Source organism: Manis javanica, chromosome 12 (genome assembly GCF_040802235.1).
Source record: "Manis javanica isolate MJ-LG chromosome 12, MJ_LKY, whole genome shotgun sequence".
NCBI classification, from domain to species: Eukaryota; Metazoa; Chordata; class Mammalia; order Pholidota; family Manidae; genus Manis; species Manis javanica.
The window spans coordinates 66,569,676-66,595,208 of record NC_133167.1 but is presented as its reverse complement, the minus strand read 5'-3'; the positions used below and the strand labels follow the sequence as shown (position 1 = coordinate 66,595,208).

The following is a 25,533-nucleotide window of genomic DNA, read 5'->3' as shown; positions in this document are numbered from 1 at the left end:
CATTTAGTAAATGAATTTAAATGATTTTCAAGGTGAATTGTTAACTCTTACTCTATTTTCTAATGTCCAGCAAGCTTCAGTGTAGCCTCCTTGAATAGCTAGATAAACATATTCAGATCATTCAAATCAGTTTAGATACTAGCTTGAGACTTCAGGAAGACCAGTTTTCTATAGAAAATGATACTGGGCAGACTTTGTATTTGTGTGGCATGGCTGCCTTCCATTAGCAAGTTTAATTAGGGTTAATTTGATGCCATTCTTCCTTTTAAAACTGATTTTGTTAGTTTTGGAATGTTTGCATATTGTAATGATTTCACAGGGGTCCCAAGAGGAGTCTGAGTAAAGTGAGATTGTAGTGGAACAGTACTGAGCTAAAATGGTGTGTATAATTAGGACAAAGACTCAGAGCCCAAGAGCTATTTGATGTGTGTGCAGAATTCACAAGGACTTTAGTGTAAAACATTATTTGCCCTCCCTTCCCTGAAGTCTCAGAAACCAAAACCTTGAGCCCCAAGGTGAGGAGAGTGTTCTAGGGTACAGGATCCTGGAGGAGACAGGTCCTCACCCCTGGAGGGAGCCTTTTCTGCTGTAGAGAGAGGTTGCCATTGCTTGTGGGTGTGTTCTTGATTGATTTGGTGATGTCACACTGTGGATGAGGTTGCAGTGGCTTGGAAGGGCTTTAGGGCAGGGGGCAGTGGACAGATTTTGTTTTCTAATTGGGCTTCCTGTGGAAGTACCTATTTCAGGTGCTCTATTTTGGAGTAAAGTTAGAAGGTATCAGTAAAGTTTGGAGTAAAGTTAGTCCATTGACCTGGACGTTCCAAAAATAAAATGAGGAGTAGGCTATTACTGTGTGAGTTGATATAGTCAATTCATCTGTTCAATAGCCTTTTTCCCCTTGTTAAAATTCATAGGGATAGCTATAGAATTCTTACATGTATTTCTCTGTGTAATATATATATATATATATATATATATATATATATATATTGGAAGATAGTGTTTATTTAATGATAACAAAATAATTTCAAACACTACCAAGGATGTGATATTATGACAGGGAAGAAACATCACCAAAAAAACTGTGTTCTTGAAAAGAGAAAAGTATCTAATTACAATGTGTAGCTATGCATTCCAGGCTGAATTTTTTAAGAAGTCTGATAGCTGAATAATTTACTGAGATCATCTCAGGAGAGGAAAGGCTTTCTGATTAGTGGCTTTGTCTCAGTCTTACTGCATAAAAGCAAATCTGTGATAAGTGTACATGAACTAATAAAGGTCTGGGTGTCTCATGACCAAGCATGAGGGATGGCCATGGGCACAGCAGAAGTGGTACTGCAAGTGGAAATGCACCCTCCTGGGTCCTGCTGGACCTTGCAGCTCAGCTTTGGAGGCCAGCTAGGTGGGCCTGCTGGTGGGCCTGGTCCACCCGAGACAGGTCCTCCCAACATGTCTGAACTGGGTTCCAGGGGCTGATGCCAGAAGAACTCTCATCCATCCTAGGAATGACAGAAACAGCCACTCTGATTCTCTCTACATTAGGACCCTGGTTGTGAGCAACAGAGATCAAGTCAAGCTAGCTCAGAATTCATCAGTTCAAGCTAGTTTACAAGGGGGTTTATTTTAAGGCCTGCATGCAGCTGCACATTGTGTACCACTTCCAGCCTGTGCAGCTCCTGGGGCCCCACCAGACACAGCATGTGTAGGAGCTGGCCAGGGTCCAGGCTGTCCACCCTGAAGGAGAGGCAGTGCAGCTGCAGGGGAGTGGGGCCTATCAGCCCCAGGGCCTGCACCACCACCTTGAAGTTGCCATTGGTGATAAAGAGATCAGCGAGGACCTGGATGGGCCTCTGGGCTGTGCAGGGCTCTGTCTGCAGCTGGCAGCAGGTCCTGCACAGCAGCTCCATGCAGCCCCACCTGCCCAGCGCCCTCCCACAGGGGCACTGCTGCACCTGCACGTCTCGGACTCCTGTGAGGTCGGCCATTCGCAGCCACCTCCAGCCTTTGGCCTGGAACACGTCCTCTGAGAGGCTCTGCACAGAGGCCTCCAGAAAGACCCGGCAGGCCCGGTCCTGTAGGTCCACTGGATGCTCTGCGCTGCGCCCCAGCAGGGCGCTCAGCCTAAACTCCTCCAGCGGCCAGTGCCCCAGCAGAAGGTGGATCAGCTCTGCCTGCTTCAGAAAGTAGCTGGCTTTGAACAGGAGCAGGTAGATGCTGTGGACCACAGCGTCAAGGCTCCGCCAGGCCACCTGGGGCTGGGACACCAGGACCTCAGCAGAACAGGAGCGCAGCAACCTCATTCTGTTTGTCTTCGGCCGCCCTCCTCCTCCTTCTCCAAGGGGCATGCGCCCTTCTCGCTATTTTTAGCTGCATCTGCTTGAGCTGCTTGCTTTTGGGCAGAAGGTACCAGCCAGTGCTGTAGTCATCTGATGGCTAGTTTGGTCCCGGGTGCCTGTTTGGCTCTGGCCGTGGGGCTGATGGAGGTGGCCACCATGTCCCTTGTGCTTAGCTGGTGAAAGCAGAGCTGCCTGAGGGCTGGGCTGGGGGGTCTGCTGCACCCCTGGTGGAACACGTCTGGGACCCTCCATGGAGAATGAAGTCAGGCCCTGGGCCACAAACTTCATCAGGGGCCCTGGGGCTGGACTCCCACCCTTGACTTGTCTGGGCCCTGGGGATGTGGTACCAGGAATGGGGATGACCCTACTGACAACTGTTTCTTCCATTTGCTTCCTCCCTCCTCTTCCTCTATCTTCCTTGAGGACCTGGGCAGGCTGTGGCTTCCCCACCTTCCATGGGAGGAACCATGGCCGGAGTGAGCTGGGAGGACACACAACGCGTCCTGGTGGGCTGGGAGAGGCCAAGCTCAGAGCTGCCGCCAGCCCAAGAGTCTGCCTGTCTTTGAGTCCATCTCCTTATCTGCTCTCAGGACGTGTTGGCAGGTGAGATGTGACAGTCCACCATGTGGTGTCTGCGGGGTGGCAGAACCCAGCACCTGATGTGTGTTGCTTGGTGCCAGGATCATTTTGAGCTTAGGGTTCTTGAGAAGCAGCAAGCATAAGGGCACTGACCCTCTCTTCATCCCAAATAGGAGCAGAAACTCCAGTGAGAGTCCTGCCCCCATACCACTGTATCGGGAAGAAAGAAGTGTTGTCACCAGAGGCGGGCCTGGAGCTCTGTGCAGACAGACTCCTCAGTGGGACTTCCTTTCCACAACTGCCTCTTCACTCCACCTAGTACAGAAACCCCTGGGCCACCCACTTCTTCAGGTCCTCATTTGCTTATGGGGGTTCCCATTGCATGCACAACTTACATGAAATAAATTGTATGCTTTTCTCTTGTTAATCTGTTTTTTGTTACAGAGCCCCAGCTTAGGCCTAAGAGGAGTAAAAAAATTCTTCCAGTGGCGCCCAGTACTCATGGATGTCAAATGATTATCTCATGACCAGACACCATTGCCAACATCACTGCTGGGCAGTTAGCTCACAGGCCAGCAGGGCCACGCTGGTCTTGGGGGTCATGGCTTGGACAGAGGGAGACAGAGACAGAGACAGACAGAGGGAGACAGAGATAGAGAGACAGAGACAGAGACAGAGGGAGCCAGAGACAGACAGAGACAGAGGGAGACAGAAAGACAGAGAGAGGCAGAAAGACAGAGAAAAAGATGGAGACAGAGAGACAGAGGGAGACAGAGACAGAGCTGGAGACAGAGACAGAGAGGCTGTGTGAGAAGAGGAGGAAGTGGGCCAGTGGATGTGCTGGGTGGGCCCACTGGTGCCCGAGGGCCTGCCCTCCCTGCGGTCCCTAGGGGGAAAGAGCTGAAACCCATGTTATCAGGCAGGTGAGGTGTGTGCATGAGGCTGTGGGACTTTGCCCCTGACATCACTTGAGGGTGAATGGCATGGATGTGGGTGTAGACTGGGCAGACCCCAGAGTTAGGCCCAGGGCCACATCCCCTCAGGGTGGCAGGAACTGGCTCCCTGGATGGGGTGCATAAGTGACATCCTGGATCCCACAGACCAAGTAAGAGAAGTACAACCAGGTCATGGGAAAGTAAGTCCCATTTATTTATGTTCCTAAACTTTTGGAACATGCCATCCTTGAAACAAAGTAACAAAGAAACTGTTACCAGCAGACCGCACACGAACTCTTCCTCCACAGGTGCAGAGCTCTCCTTGGCACAACATCACCTCCTTCCACGAGGGCATCATCCCATTGGCCACGCCCCTGCCACAACCAGGGTCCCACCTCACAACCTGTGGCCTCAGCCCCTCACTAGCAGTGCACCCAGTTAAAAAGGAAATGGAATCGAACTTCCAGCTGTACTCAGAGGTACCTGTGTCAGGACACACCTTGGAGGGTCTGCTTGGGACCCTCACCCACCAGGCCATGTTGCCAGGAAGGTTGCTGAGATGCCCCCACCTTCCTGGGCCCCCACACACTGGGGCAGTCAATGTGCTTCCACTCTGGCGGGGCTAGGGTGTGTGGGAGGCCAGGGCAGCATGGGCGTGGGGGCTGGTGGGGCCAGGAGGAGCTGGGCAGGCAGGTGGGAGGAAGGCTGGGCAATGCCCAGGCAGGTGAGACCCGAGGCATGCGACCTCCAGGCTGGTGAGTGGGCATGTGGGGGCTCCTACTTCCTTAGGCACAAGTCTGCTGGTGGTTCCTCCGTCTATGACTGGGACTCTCCCTACAGAGAAGCATCCATCACAGACTCAAAAGAACAAACTGCTCCACCTGCTGGGCCCCGCCAGCCCTACCCCACCTGGGACAGCAGGGGCCTTGGGTGGCCAGGGTGCCCTCAAGGTACTCTCAGCATCCCAACAGGTGCCTTTAAAAAGGCAGAAGCTGGGGCCAGGCCAGTGGAAACGGTGTCCTCTGCATGGCTGACTTCCCTGGACAGACACCCATGTGCGGCAGCCCTGGTGGATCCCCAGCCAGCACGCGGGGTCTGGTAAAAAGGTTTGGCCTTGAAACATGTCAGTTCTGCTTGCTGTTGCAGTCCTGGAACACGGGTGTGTGAAAGTGCATTTGCGTGTGTCTCAGGAGCAGCCGCTCATGTGAGCTGAAGGAACTTAGATGATTTGAAATGTGGTTTGTGTAAAACAGTCTCATTATTTTACAGGCACACAGAGTCCACACTGACATGCAGAGTTGGAACTTGATCTCCAACCCACGTACGCACATGGAGGTGGTCTGTGTAAGCTTGGCCTTGGGAGGCAGTAGGGTGGCGGGAGCTGGTGGGCTAGGGGCATGGCAGCGGTAGGGCTGTTGCTGTGTTGTTTGATGTCCTTTGTGTCTCCCCAGCTCCATGCCCAGAACATCCAGGCCCTGAGAACCTGCTGGACTTGCCCAGCCAGTGGGCCATGGCTCTGCCATGAGACTGCTGTGATGTGGATTTGTGGTGTGTGTGGAAACTGTAGTGCCATGCTGTGGCTCTGCTGACCTCAAAGCCCCTGTTGGCTGGGTGCCATGCCCCGGGGCACATGCAGGTGTCAGGGAAACCCCATCTGGGAAGGAGAGGGCACTTCGTCCCCTAGGAGCTGCTCCTGCCTGAGCGGTGCCCCAAGAATATGTGCTCTGCCCTTTTGGATATGCTGGTTAGCAGGGGGTTCAGGCAGCAAGCACCCAGGGAGGTCAGTAGGGGTTGGGGAGCAGGGGAGCAGCCTCGTGGCCAGGTACCTCCCCTCCGTGCTGTAACATCTGTCCTGGTGGGGCAGCTGTGCCGTGGAAGCATCTGAGGGAGCCTGGGCAGTGACAGCAAGTGGGAGGCCCCATTACTTGGGGGTTACCTGGAAAGCCTGTCACTCACAGGGTGTGCTTTGCCAGCCCATCAAACCACAGTCCAGGAGCCTAAGTCATGGGTGTTTTTGATCTGCTGGAAGGGGAGGGAGTCACTGATCAGAATTGTGGTCACTGGCCATCAGGAGCGACCTAGGGGATGTGCCCTAAGGGCCCGGTCCTCAGACTCTAGGCTCAGCACACCCTCAAGATCGGGCCTTCCCTTCTGGTGCTGCCCAGGCAGGCATCTGGGAGTGTTTCCCAGAGGCGGGGACTGCTCTTGCAGAGTGAAGGTGTCCATGACCAGGGGTGGGTGGGGGCTGGCTGAGGCTCTGAGGTCTCTTTGAAGGAAATGGCTTGTGGTTTCCTGTCTGATTGGCCCCTTTCCCAGGTCGCCTTAGGCCCTCTCAGGGGACCGTGTTTCCAAGTGTGCATCTAGGGTGGTGTCTGGGGCCTCCTGTTCTCCCTGCAACGGGTGTGGGCAGACATGAGGCCCTCCCAACAGCCCGAGGTAAAAGCACATTTTGCATCAACCCTATGGAGGGTGGACCTTGCACACTTCCCAGAGGGGCCCTACTCTAGGCAGAACCTTGACCCTCAGCAGCAGTGGCATCCAGCTGGCTTCTCACAGGGCTGGGTTCAGAAACTGCCACTGACCGCCAGCCCTCCACCCAGGATGTGGGGCTCTGATGAGGAAGCCAGAGCCCACACCGCCCACCTGGGACCAGCACATGGCCAATGGCATGGGTGCAGGCCTCTGCGTGGTGGGTAGAATCAGTGCCCGGAGAAGTCCCCAGGTCTCCCCTGTTCAGTGACACTCAGCATGGTGCCAGACCTTTGGTTCCACAGCCAGGCTTGCTGGGCACCTGGCATGGAGGTGTGGGTGAGGAGCCAGTCCCCAGGGGTCTGTGTGGCCCAGGGAGACCCAGCATCGTCTGGCACGGAGCCCCATCCCAGCCCCACCTGGGCCTCTTGCGTAGGGGTCTCAGAAGGTACTCACGATTCTGGTGATCTGGCCTCTGCTGAGTGGCAGATGTGAGCCCCTCTGTGGAAGACTGGGGGGAGGCACCCTGGGGTCCTTGTCAGAGAACAGCCCCTGGGAGGACGGGGCTGCTGTTCCCCAAGATGCTCTGTGTGGACCTGGTCCCTGAGAAGAAAAGCCACTTCAGAACTGGACCATCGGCTTGCCACCCTCCAGTGCCCAGCTGCCCCTCCCACCCATCGTGCACACCACTCAGGGGCCCCTGAAGCTCTTAAATTGGGCATGAGGTATTTCCTGCTCCGCAAGCAGATTTATGATGTGACAACCTGTGAGGCTGGCTCTAAGCAGAAAGGACAGACATCTGGGAGTCTGGCACTGCTGTGCTTATGAACAGGTCCCTGGCCTGTCCGTCTGCAACAGAGCAGGCCCGTGGGATTTAAGGCCCAGGAAGAGGTGCTCAGGAGACCTCTCCACCATCAGAAAGCCTCTGACTCACAGGCCAGGATGTGCAGGTCAAAAGGGAGACAGAAAATGAGGCCAACGGAGGAGTTCAGGGTGTAAACAGAAGCTGCTCCAGGCAGGGCAGGAGCAGCCTCTGCACAGTCTCCACTGCAGGGGCTGTCCTGCATCACCCTGGGCCAAGTGGAGCCTCAGGGTCCAGGCATGGGGTCAAGCCTAACTGGTGCCTGCCTGCTTGCTGCTCTGTGGGGATAAGGTGCTGTTTCTACCCTAATGCAGGATGGCTGAGCTGAGCTCGTGAAGGCAGACCTTCCCAAAGTCTGTAGTTCTGGCTCTGTGATGGGGGAAGGCAGAGCCCACCTGCCAGCCCAGGTGTGAGCCACCTCCATCACCTCCGTGAGAGTGTCACTGCTCTGGGCTGGCAATGCTGGCACATGCCCAGCCTTGTTCAATGCAGGCCTTCCCAGGGCATCAGCCCAGACCTGGGGTGTGGGTGGGGAGGGCAGCCCAAGGTCACACACAGCACCTAGGCGCCCCAAGTAGGTATCACCCAATGCTTCGGCCCATACACAGACACATTTATGGTCAGGTGTGACCACAAATTTGTGATGCCTCAGAGATGTTTTCATGGTAGCAATGGCACATTCTGGGCTGAGTGGGCACCTGGTCTGGCACTATCACCCAGGGATGGGCCTGTTTATGGAATGGGTGTCCTGGGATGTCACCAGAAACTGTGGTTGTCCACACCATACCTGCCTACTGTCCACTTGCAGGGGGTGAGAAAACAAGCCCCCGTGATTCTGTGCACATGTCTGCTCCATCTCCATGGGGATGTGTGCTTGCTTGTGCTTATACAAGATGCTGCTCAATTGGGAAACGACTGACAAAGCAACTGCTCCCCAAGTGCAGGGTGACAGCTCTGGCCTTGTGTGCACCGTGAGGCCCGTGCAGCCTGCAGGAGCGCCCTTGTCCTCATTTGCATTGACGTGATTGTGTGCAGCCACCCCAGGCCCCTTCCTGGTTAGCCCTCCGCTCCTCACTACCTCTCTTTCCTGTGAACTTTCCGACTGAGCTTCTCTGATGAACCCACCTCAGCTGCTCTGGTGTTGCATTTGCCGAATCTTGGTTTTGTTATTTCTGTGGTGCTTATGGGGCAAGTTCAGCCATCCAGAAACCTTCCTCCACCCCTCCTGCCACATGCTGCCATGTCACTGGTCTTGCCCACATGTGTGATAAACCTCAAGTCCAATGCTGTCATGTTTGTGTTTTCCGTATATGTGGCAGCTGCCTGTCCTCTGCAGATCCGGATGATGGAAAAGCCTGATGCCCCACACTCTGCCCTGCACAGGCCTCCTTTCTGTCAGCAGTTTCCCTGTCCCTGAAGAGGCCCTTGAATGTTTAGCCTGCTCATGTGCAGTCGTTGTAGCTTCTGCATGCTTGAAATGACTTTATTTCACCATTTTTGAAAGACACTTTTGTCAGGTACGAATTCTAGTTTGACAGCTTCTCCTTTTAGGGTGTCACAGATGAGATGTCTCCCGCTCCCAGTGGGGGACCTGCAGCCACCCCCAACCACTCACCTGCACAGAGCCTGCCATTTTCCTCTGGTTGCCTTCAGGAGCTCTTACCTGCCACTGGCACCGTGCAGTCTGGTTATGTCTGTTTTTGGGGTTCACGCATCTTTTAGGGCTGTGCGTTTGTAGTTTTGTCAAATTAGGGAAGTACTCAGCCATTGTTCCTTTAAAATTGTGTTGACCCCAACTTTGGGAACTCTAGTTACACATTTATCAGGCTGCTTGGTGTTGTCCTGTAGCCCACTGATGTTCTTTTGACCCCGTGTTCCATTTGGGACAGTTGCTACTGACATGCCTTCAGTTCAGATAATTTCCTCTGCTGACTTAACTCCTATGCATTTTATCTTAGGCTGTGGTTTTCTACCCCTCTAAGTTCAGCCTGGGTATCATTTTGTATCCATCCTGTCCTATTTAACTTTGTGGATATCAGGGACACAGAACAACCCACAGCTGACAGCACCATATCACTTCTGGGCTGGTTTTATTTGACCAATCATTCTCGTTATGGTTTATGCTTCCTGCTTTGCTGCAGGCCTGTCTCTGGATGTCTGGCAATGGGAATTCTCTGTGTTGGGTGTGGGATATTGTCACCCTATAAATTTCCTGGTGCTTTGCTCTGGGACATAGTTAGGTTACCCGAGAACAGCTGGATCCTCAGGGCATGGTTGGAGGGTGGGTCCGGGCAGTACTGGGTCCCCCTGTGGCTGCCCTGTGTCCTGTGAGTTTCCAGGGTTCCATCAGGCATCACGTGAGCACAGGGGAGTGTTCTAGTTCTGCTAAAGCCTCCAGCCTCATGTGGCCTCCCACTCTGCACAGGCCTCTGCTCAGTCCTGCAAGCCCAGCTGCCTTTGCTCATCTCAGCTCGGGCAGCGTGCCGGGCCCCTCCTGGTCCCTCATCCCTGCACGGGCCCTGGGGACTCTCATGGAGGAAATCAGCATAGCTGCAGGGCTCTCTTGGCTTCCAGTCCTTTGATGCTGGACGTCCAGGCCTTAAAACCTCTTGTTTCATATCTTTTGTCTGCTTATGTCTTATTTTGTCTTGTCTTTGTTTTAAATCTGTTCCGTTACCACATCTTAGATGAAACTGGAAGTTTTTTTTTTTTTTATAAAAGAGAAATTCTAAATTGTTTGAAAACTTTTGGAAGTACATAACACCAAAAGAAATAAATGAACGTGTGGGCACCCCCACCCAAACCAGCTGCAGGAGGCTGAGTGTGCATGGCTCCCACGTGCAAATGTACTCACATGTGGAAGGCTGACTCCCTGCCACCTGCTCCTGCTCATCCTCCTCGATGCAGGCGGGAATGTCACATGGCCAGTGGCAGTGGGCGGAGCTCAGTGGTCCCACGTGGGCTGGGCAGCCAGGTCCATGCAGGCGCCATGGCCCCAGGGTGGAGGGCTGGCTGCTGGAGGAGGGTGTGCTGCTTTCTGAGATGGTGGAATGTGGCCTCTTGAAGGGGGCGGCCTGGCCACCGGGAGCAGGCACAGCTGTGGACATTTGGGTCTGTGACTCTGGAGAGGACAGAAAACACATGAGTCTGGCCTCTGCTCCAGAAGTGCAGCCAGATTCAAGAACGAGAGGCCCATCCAGAGCACCGGCCCAGTTCCTCTCCCTGGGGTCACCCAGGCATGGTGTGGGCCTTACCATCCACCCTCCTGCTGGCCCACAGGGCCCACCGCACATGTGGGGCCTGGGTCTGAGTGGGCAGGCAGGGTTAGAGTGAGGGCCAAGGTGCCTCACCTGTCTCCTTCGTGATGTAGTCGGCAGCCTGGTCACTTCTGGCTACATGGCTGGGCTTGATGTCCACAAACAGCTTGTTGCCCATCCCCATACACACCACCTCCTGCATTCTGAGTTCTAAGATGAAAGAATGTGGCTCATTCCCCAAGCAGTTCGTTGAGTATGAAGCCGCCAATGATGCTCTACACCCAGAACCGTTAGGCCAGGAGCATGTCAGGCTGGCCAGTCCTGCTCCCTGAGTGTTCTTGGGGCCTAGAGGTGGCGGTGCCTCCGACCTGGCCTCAAAGTAGCCCTTTTCAGGGACCAAGAGAAAGGTGAGGGGCCTCGGAGACTGGGTGTCCAGCGGGAGAGAAGGGGAGATACCCTGTCTGCTGGTGAAGAGCGGTGAGCTGGGCAGCAGGTGCAGCCTGCAATGGGGACAGACGGGATGGTGGGGGTCAGTGGGGACAGCAAGGGACAGCAGAACACAGAGGGACTTGGGGACAGCAGGAACGGTGGGGGAACTAGGGGACAAAGGGAGGTAGAGGGGACAATGGGGGACAATGAGGACAGCAGGAGACAGAGGGGAACAGTTGGGGACAGAGGCCCCCAGGCCAGGCACACATGCTGTGTGCTGAGTGCTGGGAGGGGCGTGAGCCCAGGTGACCATGTGATGAGGTGGCCCCTGGAGACCCAAGCAGAGGAAGGAAGGCAATGATCAGAGCCAGGTGGGGCAGGGGGATGGGCAAGGGCAGGGGAGGCTGGGGAGGGAGACCCCGTCAGGCACCACAGCTTCCAGCTCCTGCAAAGGACTGACCCACTGGAAGGGGTTTAGGAGCCATTGGACTTCCTGAGCAAAGCCGCCCCAAGCACTGATCCAAGCCCAGACCAAAGTCCAGCCTAAACCCTGCCCCCACTCACCCCAAAACCTAGTCTAAACCTGCCCCAAGCCCAGCCCCCTGACATCCCACCACCTCTGTTCCTCAGTGCCTACCACCACAGGATCTTCCTGATCACGTCGGTACAGGTGGTCTTGGCCTCCACAGAGCTGGCCTGGAGAATGTAGGTGTCCTGGGATTTCCACCTGCAGAACCAGATCTTGAACCTCAAACCGCTGTCGCCCACATTCTCCATCATCCTGATCTCTGCTGTCTGCATCACAAGCCCCGAGGGGCAGCACTGTCAGGAACCCCAAGGCCCTCCCTTGAGCAGCTGACCACATTCTGGCTGACCGTTTGACCCCAGCTCCTCAGTGCTGGAGATGTGCAGACACCAGGTGGTGTGGACAAGGCTGGGCCAGGGGCTCCCATGGATGGGATGGATGGAGTGCCCCCGTCTGCACTGGCTCCCTCTTGGAGCCTCCATTTCCCCACTGGAGAAATGATGGTGGAATGGGAAGGCTCTATGGAGCCCTCTGGCTCTCACCCAGGGCCGCAGGACCCCTGTGATGTCCCTCAGTGCTGGCAGGTAAGGGCTTGCATGGGTGGTCTTCCCTGGGAGGAGCCTGGGAGCAGGAGACCTCACTCTTAGCCTCCATCAGCAAGGGGCAGGTGAGGGAAGGCCGCCTCCATTCACCATGACCAAAATCCAGGCTGGAGTCATGGACTGAGGAGATGTTTGTTTTCCAGCCTGAGCCAGCACACAGGACTGGAAAGGGTGGATGTCCCTGCAGCTTTGGGAGGTCTGAGGTTTTAAAAAATGCAGCCAGAGCACCACAGCAAGTAACAGACACCACGTGCTCCCTGCTTTGTCTCCAGTGGACCAGGCCTGACCTCCAGTGGCACTGGGCACATGGGAGGAGGGACCCCTTGAAGGACTGCTTGTACGTGTAGGTGTTGTAGTCCCCACTCACCTTTGTGGTCTTACCGAACAGGATGGGGTCTTCAAAGAGGAACACTTGCCTCAAATACTTTCTCCTTCCACAGCGAATGATGAATGCATCCTGGCATCTTAGTGGCCCCTGTTCCTTCAAATTCACCTGCAGACAGAGAAAGTCTCCCTCAGGGATGATTAGATTCCAGCTGATACATCCACCCTGGCCTCTGGGAAGGGGGCTTAAGACTTGAGTTCAATCCCCAATGGCCACTGACTCAATCAGTCCTGCTTGGGAATGAAGCCTCCCCCAAAGGCCAGGCTTGTAGTGTGCAGACTGGTGCACCCAGGGCAGCAGAGACTCACGGCCCTCCCCACATGCCCAGCTCTGTGTGGCTCTTCCCTCTGGCCCCTGAGTTACATCCCTTACAATAAGCTGGGAATATAGGAAGTAAAATGCTTCCCTAGGTTCTCTGAGCCACTCTAGCAAATTACTCAAACCCAAGGAGGGGGTTTTTGGAACCTTCAGCCTGTGACTGGGTGGGGTAGGGGGCAATCTCATGGGACAGAGCCCTTAACCTGTGGGGTCTGACACTGACTCAGGGAGATGGTGTCAGAACTGGGTTGAAGTATAGGACATCCAGCTGGGGTTCAAGAGTTGCCTGGATGTGAGGGGAAAACCTATACACTAGGTCTGGAACCGGGTGCCGAACCCTCGGTGGGTTCCTGTGCTTGCCGGTTCACACAGAGGGTCTGCGAAAGCCCTTTCATGCATGTCAGTGCAGTTCCCCCACCCCCAGAATCCCGTCTGAGCGGCATCTGGGCTGATGCCGTGTGGGGGGCTGCAGTCTCTGTGTCCTTGCCAGGCAATTGCTCCCTTGTGAGATGGGTCCCAAACAACAACAGGTCTCTCCCACAGCCTTCAATCCTGAGGTCAGCCCCGTTTCAGCAAGGCATAGTGTTCTCATTCTGTGTGGGGAATTCTGTAGCCATGCCTTCTGACCTCCAGAGACAAGGGGTCCCATCTGAGAGGGCAGTCTCCTCTTCCTCATGTGCTGGTCTTGCCACGCCACCATGGGGGTGTGTGGGCATCGGCCTTAGCACCCCCAAAGCCCCACAGTACAGCTGAAATGTCGATGCATCCAGTTGATTTAAAACAGCTCCAATAAGTCTGGTCTGCAGCCAGCCTGCTTTTCATGCATGCAGCTACTGCTCCAGTGGCCCAGACATTGGGGTCCTTCCTCTCACCCTCCTGCCCCTCTGGTAGAGTCTCTGGGGGGGCCTCTGGGAGGTGTCTGTTTTGGGGACTTTCCTGAAGGAAAGTTCATGTGTTCTTGGCCCTGATCATGTTTTTCCACTGCACCAGCCCAGAGTCCTGAGCGCATGAGAGCCCATCAGGGCCTTGGACGCTTATGTCGCAGTTGCGGATGGCATCCACAGCAAGCAGATCGCTGCCGTGGCACAGCTGGAAGCGGACCATGTCCTTGGTGACTCCCAGTTCCCCCAGCTCCTACTGTTGGGTCGGGCAGAGGCCAGCCTCCTTGACTGGGTCCTGGAGCAGGAGCACATACTGACCCATGCGCTGCACGGGCTTCAGCAGGTAGGAGTCCAGGTCCATCTTGTCACCCAGCTCCCATTGCTTGTCCTGCATGGGCAGGAGAGGGGGTCGGGTGCGACCAGGCTGGGGGTGACGCGGTTCGCGGGGGCGGGGGATGACCTTGAAGAAGGTGTTGCTGTGGCTGTGGAGCAGGGCGTCTGCCTGGGGCTTGTTCTTGCTGTAGAGCGTGTACAAGCCAAGCTGTTCCTCCTGTAGAAGAGAACACAGGGCACCTGAGCCTGGTGGGGTGGGAATCGCTGCTGTCCCTGCCATCCATGCATGTTCTCCCACAGGATGGAGGGAGGAGGCTAGAGGAAGGAGGCTGGAGGCAGGAGGCTGGAGGCAGGAGGCCGGAGGCTGAAGGCAGGAAGCAGGAGGCAGGAAGCTGAAGACAGGAAGCAGGAGGCTGGAGGCAGGAGGCTGGAGGCAGGAAGCAGGAGGCTGGATCCTGGAGGCAGGAGGCAGGAGGCTGGAGCCTGGAGGCAGGAAGCTGAAGGCAGGAAGCAGGAGGCTGGAGGCTGGAGGCAAGAGGCTGGAGGCTGGAGGCAGGAGGCTGGAGGCAGGAGGCTGGAGCCTGGAGGCAGGAAGCTGGAGGCAGGAAGCAGGAGGCTGGAGCCTGGAGGCAGGAGGCAGGAGGCTGGAGCCTGGAGGCAGGAGGAAGGAGGCAGGAGGCTAGAGCCTGGAGGCAGGAGGCTGGAGGTAGGAGGCAGGAGGCTGGAGCCTGGAGGCAGGAGGCTGGAGGCAGGAGGCAGGAGGCTTGGACCTGCATCAAGACTACTCACCTCCCGAAGGTGTGGGAGTGCCCCAGGCCTGATGCCAAGTCCTGGAATTGTTTTAAAGTAGAGTTTCAGGGAAGGGGCAAGAGGGCAAGTCTGGGAGGGTTCAGAATGGGGGGCTTTGAAATGTTACTAAGATTCAAGAGCCAAAGTTGTCCAAACTTTTCAAGAATTTAAAATTCTTGAAATTCTTGTCAAAAATACAGAAATTGCACCTTATGACTACAAGTGTCTTTCAAAAACTAGCTGAAAAGACATAACCTGTGGGATTTCTTTCATCTGTGGTGTTTTCCTTGTGGAATCTCTATTTAAAAGTGCTGAGGCAAATGTTTCATCTGCCCACAGTGCAGACCCCCTGGGTCCCTGTGCCTAGAATAGTGCCTGGTAAGCATTTGCTGAAAGAATTTTCTTTCCAAAGTGAATTAAGAATTTTGTGAAAGACCCTAATGGGGAGATGGTCCATACTCGTGGCTGAGGAGAGAGCAAGCAGCCCCCTCAGTTAATGTGTACATTCCATGTGCTTCTGTCAAGAGTCCCCACCAGATTCTCAGAACTAGGCAGGCCTTGCCCCAGGGAACTTTGGGAAGGGTTCTGAAGGGTCCAGTGGGCTTCCTGGATGTGGGAAACAAGCTTATTGGGACTTGCTTTGGCCGATTAGCCCTGGGCGTGAGGGCGCAGGGTGGTTACAGATCTAAGCGTGAGGATGTGAGCGAGATCCAGCGCATGTGGCTCTCCACAACGCTGTCATCAGGCGATGTGTACAGGGTGTGGCCAGTGTTGTCAGACCCACAGCTGCCTGCCTGTTGTGGGCCACTGGCTGGGCCACAAGTCTTACTGTGCCTAGGGACCCATGCCTAACCCCAACAGCAGTGCTCCGACTCTCTTGGCCCTGGGTTCCCTGCAGCCCAGAGGGACTCACGTGTCTGAGGAAACCCTGGCCCATGGCCAGTGGACAGAGCTCACAGCACTCCAGCTCCCTGCGGAAGTGCCAGCCCTGGAAGTCGTGGAGCTCCACCCCATTCCCAAAGATAACATGGCTCTTCCCATGGAGGTCCTGGGGCAGGACTGCTCTTTCCATTTCTGGAAAATAGTTGCCGATGACATATCCTAAGGACCTGACATACTCCCTCTTTGTGGAAATCATCTCGGCCATTATGTGCTGTGGTCGGCGGCTGGAAGACAGAGAGCTGGTGGGACAGTCAGGCTGCAGGCAAAGGCCCCTGCAACACGGCGTCAATGTTTCTGCCTCCTACAGAGACAGAAGCAATGGAAATCCAGAAGGACAGTGGCGGCATGCAGACAGGAGGTTCCCAGCAAGCAGAACACTTCCAGTCCAGCAATGACCACTCACAGTAGTGCTCCCAGCCCTGAGTCATTCTCTCACTGTTACCTGGAGTTGCTCCTTTGATGCAATATAAATAGGAAATATAAAAACAGGGAGGGATGCATATTAGCACAAAAAATAACTTCCCCATTATTGATCATGGCCTTTACAAATGAGAGATCCTTTTGGAAACTGAAAAGGTGAGATTCACAGGCTCCTGACTTAAGCCCGAGTAATGAGGCCTCTTGTTTCCAGAGGGTGTGATTCTAGCCCCTCTTCAGGGGTTGCTCTGGCGGGACATCCAAACACTCCCAGCAGGGAGCCTCTGCAAAGAAGGCTGTGGATATTTATGGGGACATGGGTTTCTGATGCACACCTGCTGCTAACCCACCAGAAGGTATTCCTGCAAAATCAGCTTTATATAGTGACATCTGACCCTGAGGCTAGGGAGGGATGTGAGCAGGGGCAGACCTCTTCTCCTCCCCAGTTCCTGCTGGTGCCCAAGCACTGTATATGTCTCAAGGATGCACATTGTACCAATCGGCTGCACTTCACCTGGGCGCTGAGCAGAGTCTGCTGGTGAACTGGGGCCCCACCCTGACAACAGCAAGGCACATTGCTTTCCTCTCTATTTGATAGCATCCTACCAGCAACTTTCTTAAAGTACTCAATCCCAATGACGCTAATGGGGGTGGCAAATTTTTTGCATATATTTGGTTTTTTCAAGTGGAAAAATTAATAGCAGCTAATGACGGGAAATACAGTGGTGGTCTGAAGAGCTACAGAGAGCACCCACTGCAGCTGGCTTGGAGAATGTGTGCTTTTTCACACCTGCACAACAAACTTTACAAATGCTATTGTTTTTGCAAAAATGGCACCTTCCGGTGGGTCAGTACCTGCTGCAGGCCTGGAGGAGCCCCCAGCAAACCAGAGGGCCACCGTTACAGCAAGCATGGGCCATGGAGTCACCTCCTGTCAACACTCACTGAAAATAAGCATCCTTAAATACTCTGGAACAAAATAAAATTAGTTGTCTGGGTATTTGGACCAAATGGAAATTGACTTGTGGACATGATGGCTTGGAATTTTCTGGGAGATGCCTGCCGGCCAAGTGACAGGAACACCCCCAGACAGGCAGCAGGACTGTCTCCACTGTCCTGGTGTCTGAGGAGGGCCCCATTCCAGACCTGGGCTTGGTGGGTCTGTGGCCTGGATGCAGCAGGCAGGGGACCTATCCTCAGGGCCAAAAGCAGGACAGGTCCCTACGTGTTCTCCCGGACCCAGAACAACGAAGGGCTGCTCTCAGCAGGTGGACAGTCCCTCCCCTTTGTTCTGCGGACCCTAAACCTTCAAAATGAGCTTGGTGGAGCTGGAAGGCAGTTCACAAACCTGCTGCCTTCCCTGCAATGCAGATGCTCCCAAAGTCCCAAAAGTCCCACCTTGTAAGGAGCACATTGTAACTGCCAGAGGTAGGGAAACTTGAAGGAGTGTTTCAGAAGACTTATGTAACCCCCTCAGGTCAGATTAAGGCCTGTTCTGGAAGACACCCACATCCAGCCAGCCCACCACTCACTAGAGAAATGGACAAACAGCCCAGGGACAAGCAATGCCCAGCAATGCTGCTATCTGCCATTAGGCATGGGTGGAGTTCTTGCTCACTTTTATCCAAACTATTAATAAGAAAATGTTTACATTTTCTTAAATATTTGACACATTAAAAAGGACACATCTGTTTGGGCAATAGGTAAATGGGTGTATATCTCTAGTCTCAACACTTAGGGTCTTTTTGTAAAAGCAATTTTTAAGGTAAAATTTTCATATTGTGGCCTTTATTTGCCTATTGTAAATTTCTAAAATCAGGGCTCCTTAAATAACTAGACTTGGTTATGTAACCATCAGAGTGGGTATGCCACATTACCTCAGGTCATGGAAAAGAAATTTTCAAGGATTTTGTTCTAAACATGGAAAGTAATTAACACCTTGCTTAAAAGCAAAGGCATACCTGTTTCAGCCTGGACTGGACAGGATGGGCTGGGAGGGGTGCCTATGGATTATCTGCTTTGTAGGAGCACATGGAATGGCTCTGGGTGTCTAGATCTCCACTGAGCACTGGGCCTGAAGGCCGGAGGGCTCCTTTCTCACCTTCCTGCTCTCTCTCTTCCTCCTGTCGTCCTCACAGGGCTGGGTCCTGGTGGGAGAGGACAGACTCCGGTTCCGAGGGGGGCTCTCAGCACCCTGGCTCAGGGGTCCACCTTCTCTGGGGCTGTGGCAGTGGTGGTCTCCAGTCCTCTGATGAAGAACCCTGTGTGGCCTGGCCGGTGCACATTCCTGGGGCCACAGACTAATGGAATCTCAAAGCTTTGTGTTTTCTTCATGATTTTCTTCAGGGGGTGTTTCCTGGGGTAGCCACTGGGTGTCTGCATGGGTTCAGAGTAGGTGGTGCTGTTGTCCGGGACATGCACACCTGGGCCTAGGTTTCCACTCTCCTGCCCACACAGAGTGGTTTGTCCAGGGAGCAGTGGGGCCCACTGCCCAGTGTGGACCTCGGGGTCACTGAGGCAAGTCCAGGATTGCTTATGGCATCCCCTCTCAGCCTCCTGGGCAAGCACCTGCTTCAGGGGGCTCCAGTCCAAAGGTGGGGCACCGGGCCCAGGTGGTCACAGAAAGGGCCTCTTGAAGCTGCAAGGCCCTGTGCCACTGCTGCAGGGCCTGCTGGCTGCCCAGGCCCCACCCCACTGCCTTGCCCCAGGGAAGCTCCCCACAGTCACCTCCGTGAGCTCCTAGTGACAGCTCTTCAGGTACTCAGCAACTGGCTCTTGGCCCACAGGTTCTGGGAGCTCATGGCACGAAGGCATCCACCCACCCACCTGCACAGCAGAGGAGTGAGCTGGTCAGGGCAGCAGGGGGCCACCACTGCCAAGATGGCCTGGAAGGCCTGCCTGATGCTGTGTGGCCAAGGGTGGCTTGTGTGAGCTCAGGTCACAGGACTGCTATGCAGGTCACTCAGACGCAGGACCAGGGCGAGCCAGATGGAGAGGCAGGGAGACCCTTCTGCCCACAGTGGCAGCTGCTGGCTGGACTTTCCCACTGGGAGACCAGGTGAGTTTGTGTCTGAGCCTGAGGGGTTTGTGTCCTGGGGCAGTCAGAGTGTTTGCCTCAGTGGGAGGGGAGGGCCTGAGCTTCCCTTTGTCAGAGTGAAGCCCTGGGGAGGATGGGATGAGTGTGAGAAGGCTGCCCCCACGCTCCTGTTGAGCTCTCTGAGGAGAAATGGGTGTGCAGGTTAGGATGGGTGTTTTCTAAACCCTTCAACATATTCGGATTTGACTGTTACTGAACTGGGAGCAGGCAGGCTGTGCTGCATGACTGTGCTGTAGAGTTAGAGTTCCTACTGCTTCTTGGAAAAATTAGCAAATTACCGTGTTAGAAACTTTTCTTTCTTTTCTTTTTTTTTATTTTGGTATCATTAATCTACAATTACATGAGCAACATTATGTTTACTAGACTCCCCCCATTACCAAGTCCTCCCCACATACCCCATTATAGTTGCTGTCCATCAGCGTAGTAAGATGCTGTAGAATCACTACTTGTCTTCTGTGTATACTGCCTTCCCGGTGTCCCCCACCCCCTACATTATGTGTGCGAATTGTAATGCCCCCTTTTCCCCATTCTCCCTCCCTTCCCACCCATCCTCCCCAGTCCCTTTCCCTTTGGTAACTGTTAATCCATTCTTGGGTTCTGTGAGTCTGCTGCTGTTTTGTTCCTTCTGTTTTTTCTTTGTTTTTATACTCCACAGAGGAGTGAAATCTTTGGAGACTTGTCTTTCTCCACCTGGCTTATTTCACCGAGCATAACACCCTCCAGCTCCTCCATGTTGTTGCAAATGGTAGTAGGATTTGTTTTCTCCTTATGGCTGAATGAAATTCCATTGTGTATATGTACCACCTCTTCTTTATCCATTCATCTACTGATGACACTTAGGTTGCTTCCATTTCTTGGACATCTACTGGGTGAGAGCGTCGATCACGTGAGTCTTGCGGTTGCAGGCGCTGCCGCCGCCATATTCAAAGTCAGTAGCATCGCGAGCGCCGCTGAGAGAAGCCGGTGGTGCTGCTCCCTCAGTGTTCGGCCGGCCGGGAGGAGCTGCCCGAGCCGTTCTGTCCACGCAGCGGGCTGAGCGGAGACCGGATGCTGAGGAACCCGCGCCTGCTTGGCTGCACCGTCCTTCCGGCGCGCATGCGGGGGCGGCACCGGCCCGGTCTTGGAGCAGCTGCCACCGCCGGACTTCAGACAGCTCGTCGGAGAAGTGGCTCCCGCTCCTGCGGATCTGCGGTGGAGGGTCCAGAGAGGGCCCTGCTTCAGGGTGAAGGCGACAGTGACGGCTCTGCGGGCCAGAAGGTACGTGGCCGCGGAGCGCGGCGGGACCGGGACGGGGCGTGGGGAACCCTGCCTCCGCCTGAGGGCGTGGGGGAGCCGGACGAGGGGCGGCCGTGCGAGTGGCTCGGCGGGCGGCGCGTGGCCCGCGGTGCCGGGAAACGGCCGACGCGGGTGATGGGCTCGCGGGGCCCGGAGTTGGCGCGCTGCGACGGAGGGGCCGCCCGGGAAGGGAGGGAGCGGAGCGGGTGCGCCCGGGGCGGATGTCCGCGCGGCCGGTGAAGTTCGCCGGGGTTGGGGGTAGGGGTGCGCCGGAGCCGCTGCTCCTCCATCAGGCCCGGGTGGTGAAGGCGGCTGCTCTCTGCCCCTCGGCGCGCGTCCGCCCTGCTCGGGGCCGCCCCGCCGACCTGCCCGGGGCCGCAGACGGGGAGGCTGGTGGGCGTTTTGCAGTGTGTGGATTTTCTCGGCGGGGACCTCGAGGGCGAGGGCCGGGCGGGCTGAGGTTCAAGTGTGACTCGCGGTAGGGTGGCGGGCGAGAGGCCGCCCAGAGGCAGCGCCTTTAAAATTAAAATTTATCTCAAGAGGTACTTCTCGTGTCTTTTATTTGGGAATGAAGTTTCTTTACTTTGGTCTGGGAACTGACAGTTTAGTTTATTGTATTTAGAAATTCATATCTTTCTGTAATTTCGGTTTGTAATCTGCAGCTGATTAAGTTATAACCAGCCACAGGGATTCTGAGACGGGGACCGTGGGTGTAGTCAGAGTAGGGTGAGGGCCTCAGGAAAAAGACCCCCGCCAAACCTCCGTATTAAACAATTCAGCAAAGTCTGAGTCAAATACCAAATTAGAAGTATAAGCATTCTTCAGTGAAGATTAGTTAAAACTAAAAAGCCAGGAGTAACCCTGCCTGGAATGTTGGTGTAAACTTCCCCCGGATAAGAAAATGCCTCCATGTAGCCCATGACTTCATTGTGTCAGTTAAATGAGGATGTTGTAACATTTAGTTCAGCCGGATAAAAGGCCCAGTTTAACTTTGCCCAGATGCTGCTTTTCCTCCTCCAGCCCCTAATCAAGTGATACATAACCTGGGCAATTAATATGGCAAGTAAGCCCAGTCACACGTAGTAAAAGGCAGGAAGCATCCCATCTTATAGATAAGCTTGCATTTTAACACTCAGGAAGTTAAATAGCCCGTGACTTCATTGTGTCAATTAAATGAGGATGTTGTAACATTTAGTTCAGTCGGATAAAAGGCCCAGTTTAACTGCCCAAATGCTGCTTTTCCTCCAGCCCCTAATAAAGTGATACATAACCTGGGCAATTAATATGGCAAGTAAGCCCAGCCACAAACAACGTAGTAAAAGGCAGGAAGCATCCCATCTTAAGATAAGATTGCATTAACACCCAGGAAGTTAAACAGGTAAGATTCTTTTTTAAAATTTTTTATTAAAGTATTATTGATATACACTCCTATGAAGGTTTCACATGAAAATTACTACATTCATGCATGAGACCCCCCCCCACACACACATCATACCTCACTGCAGTCACTGTCCATCAGTGTAATAAGATGCCGCAGATTCACTATTTGCCAAGAAGCAATTAAGTTGCTCTTGGCTTTTTGAACTTTGATTAATTTTGGGTCTTTTTAGTGGACTTTCTGGCCTTTTTCTCTTTCACCCCCGCTCATAGCTAATTTCCTGCCTAACAAAGAGGTTTCCTTTTTGTCTTTTAGAGGGTTTCATTTCCTGCCCAGAAGCCATTTAGTTTGATGTAGCCACACTTGTCTACTTTTGCTTTTGTTTCCCTTGCCTGGGGACACATATGCAGAAAAAATTTGCTGAAACCAACATCCAAGGCTTACTACCTATTCTTTCTCTAGAGTTTTATGGTTTCAAGTCTTACATTTGTAAAAATAAACAAAAAACTGTTTGATCCCCCCACTAAACCTAAGACGTGCTTTTTGATTTTCAGTCTCTTTGTCCTCCAGAGACTTGTTACATTGATCATTCATAAGACATACCCATTTCCTTTATTCACTGATTTATTTAGGATTGCTCTTTCTTAAAATTGGTAAGAAGTAAATACAACTTTTTCTTTCCTCAGGTGGTTGTGTTTATATACTAAAGATACATATCCATGTTAATATGTGTAGCTCTAGTTCATTCATTTTAACTGGTTTATACTATTTTGTTTTATAAACATACCACAACCTTTTATTTTTCCAATATTTCACTATACAAATAGTGCTGAAATTTACATTTTTGTATATGACCTCTTTGCACATGGATGAGAACTTTTCTGGATTCTGTATCTGGAAGTGGAATTGCTGTGATGGAAATGGCATACAGCTTCGATTTTACTATGTATTGCTTAATATTTTTATACAGTGTTTATAACAGCTGGCACCACCAGTGCATAAGAGATTTCCTGCTGTACATTTTTGCCAATCTTTGGGATTTCCTTGTTTTTTGCCTTCCCATTTCCTCTGTATAGAACTTGCTATGAAGTCCAGTAGATTTTACTTCTACAGTTTTTTTATTTCTAGCTCTTCTTTGCCAGCCATGAAGTAAGAAAAATTTTTGATTCATTTTATCTCATTCATAATCATCTCCATATTTTTGACTCTACTGCTACAATCTTAGATGAGACCCTTAATTCTTGCCTAAACTATTGTAGCACTATTTGTATAGTCTAATAGTCTACAGACTATTGTGGTATGTTTATAAAACAAAATAGTATAAACCAGTTAAAATGAATGAACTAGAGCTACACGTATTAACATGGATGTATATCTTTAGTATATAAACACAACCACCTGAGGAAAGAAAAAGTTGAATACTGCAATCTCTCTATTGGAAATCTCTTCCTGCTCCAATCCATGCTGCTTAAAACTGCTACATCAGTATTTCTCATGTAAGTAGTTTATCATTGTTTGCAGTGTTAAATTTAAACACTTAATGTGGTACTCAGGGTTATCTATTATAAGGTCCTAAACTACCTTTTCAACCACTATTTTCTGCGTATGCCCTGTACACAGCCAGACTAGATTACCTGCATTTATTAATTCATTCAAATAGTTGATAATTAATGCTTGTACTATACTATACAGGCATATTGACCCTTGAGTTTTGTAGGTACTATTGCTATAAAATGAACAACTCAAGATTCTTGTTATTGGGAGCTTGCAACTGACTTCAGGCTCTTCTGTGAATAAACCCAATGTTTTCAGCCTCTGTTCCTCAAACAAGTTTTACCTCCGCTTGTGATGCCCTTTTTCCTAGTTCTTCCACTTAGCCTTTACCTTTCAAAATCCTACATACTTTTCAAGGCCTGCTTCAGGAGGCACCTCTCCATGAAGCCTTTTATAACACCTGCAGTTAATTTTGCTCCCATTCTACTATATTTATATAGATTTTTTGGCAATTACTATGTTCCATGACTACTTTGTCCATTTATATTGCCTTTGTAAAACTTAACATGTCTTATATATGGTAGGCGTACTATTAACTAAAGTAAAAATTCAGTTGAAAATAATATATTAATTAAAACCAACCTCAGCAATTAGACTATTTTGGGAGGAGATTAATTTGAATTAGGAAAGATGCTTAATTATATAATGATATCTAGTGCTCTTTAAAACATGATAGAATAAATTAAACTAAATTGAATAGTAGGTTTCTATAAAGAGATCTTTAGGGCTCACTTTGATCAATAATGAACTTTACTTGTGATTAGTGTAACAGTTACTCAGTTTGTTTTTAGACTTTTAAGTAGTTCCTTTAAGGCAGAGTTTTCCAAACTGCACTTTGAGGAATCCAATGAGTTTATTCTGTTGAGATGCTTTGGCTACTGCTGGATGCCATCCCTGCCCCAAAGCAGAGTCCTTGATTTATATTTTACTATACTGGGCTCCTTCCTAAACAAAATTTTATTTAGGAAAGACTCTTATGATGAAATTGTTTAAAATAGTCGCTGAGTGTAAATACTTCAACTTTATCCATGTATTTAAGATTTTTCCAAGATCTTACACAAAGATGATAATCCCTCTTACCTCTTTATGACCACAAACTGCAGATCAGTAGTTTATAATGAATATGAGACTTGAAAAAGTAAAGCAAATGATATGTAAATGGGCTTTGGGTATAGCAGGTAAGCTGTCTGTTCTCTGAATATTCTGTATCTGAATTTGAATTTTTGAGTTGTTAAAATATCAGAAATTACTGGAATTGATATACAAATTGTTAGGTAGGCTGAAGAATTTTCAATATCATGGCTTGTAAATTTTAATGTGTGTAAAATTATGATTCAGTACATGTAGGCTGGTGCTTGAAATTCTGATTTTCTTAATGCAGTTTCAGTGTTGCTGGACTGTGGGCCACATTTTGAGTAGCAAGGAGCTAGCTGACTTTCCAAAGCCTATCACCACATTTTAGGACTGCAGTCTTGGTCCTAGATAGCAGGTTTTCATTATTACTATAGACATTTGCTTAAACTGTTTCTCTACAGTCTGATTTATATTTTGCCATTTTAATAGAAATTTTTGGCTGTAGCTCTAGGAGTAAGGAGTGGGGGGGTTCCCCTCCAGAAATAAATTCCAGTGAAACCAAAGTAAGTCAAGGGAAAGGGCAGGCTGGGAGAAACCACTGTTATTGTTCACAGCTCCAGGTGTCCTCTCGGCATATGCCCTATAAGCACTGCAGGCATGTGCTTAATTTTGTTTGGCTGAGGCTGTTTTAGTTGGTATTGGTATAAGTACTGCTTTTTTTTAAGAAGCAATTGTTATTGTCATGAATTAACAGCAATTATATGCCACAGCAGGTTAAGCTGTTAATTTTATCTGTAGCACATGTGAACTGAAAACCTAATTTGTGTAAACAACCAATGAGACATAGTTATTTAGCTAAATAGCTTATACTCAAAAAGAAATGAATCAATTTTGAGGGTCATTAATTATTTTATTTAAAATATATAATAACTATTTCATAGTCTTTTGGGCTTTTATAGAAAATTACAATAACTAAATCATAGATTTAAATAATAGTTTTTTAAGAAAACTCAGAATTATTTACTTTTGATAAATGGAAATTAGTAATTAACTTTGTAGAACAGGACAGCAGAGCAGTTTTGGGGGAAAATTACA

The 25,533-nt window shown here is 51.5% G+C and overlaps 2 protein-coding genes across 8 annotated transcripts in view; one reads left to right on the top strand and one right to left on the bottom strand.

The window, feature by feature from the left end:
- Positions 1-3,461: 3,461 nt before the first annotated feature.
- Positions 3,462-18,861, bottom strand: LOC140845277 (pleckstrin homology domain-containing family G member 4B-like). The gene is given in 14 exon segments (XM_073219272.1): positions 3,462-3,520; positions 7,254-7,390; positions 7,577-7,772; positions 10,036-10,302; positions 10,532-10,648; positions 11,485-11,664; positions 12,320-12,488; positions 13,731-13,967; positions 14,040-14,129; positions 15,615-15,867; positions 18,162-18,184; positions 18,186-18,268; positions 18,271-18,572; positions 18,845-18,861. Coding segments are annotated over 14 exon segments (2,130 nt in total).
- Positions 18,862-19,734: 873 nt separating this feature from the next.
- Positions 19,735-25,533, top strand: part of LOC118969894 (uncharacterized) — a 102,554-nt gene continuing 96,755 nt past the window's right edge. For 4 of the 7 annotated variants that reach the window (XM_073218750.1, XM_073218751.1, XM_073218749.1 and 1 more), the window contains exon 1: positions 19,735-20,414. The gene's annotated coding sequence lies outside the window, so the exon portion shown is untranslated. The remainder of the gene's footprint in view (positions 20,415-25,533) is intronic. The other 3 variants (XR_012123723.1, XR_012123722.1, XR_012123721.1) reach the window with 3 other exon arrangements.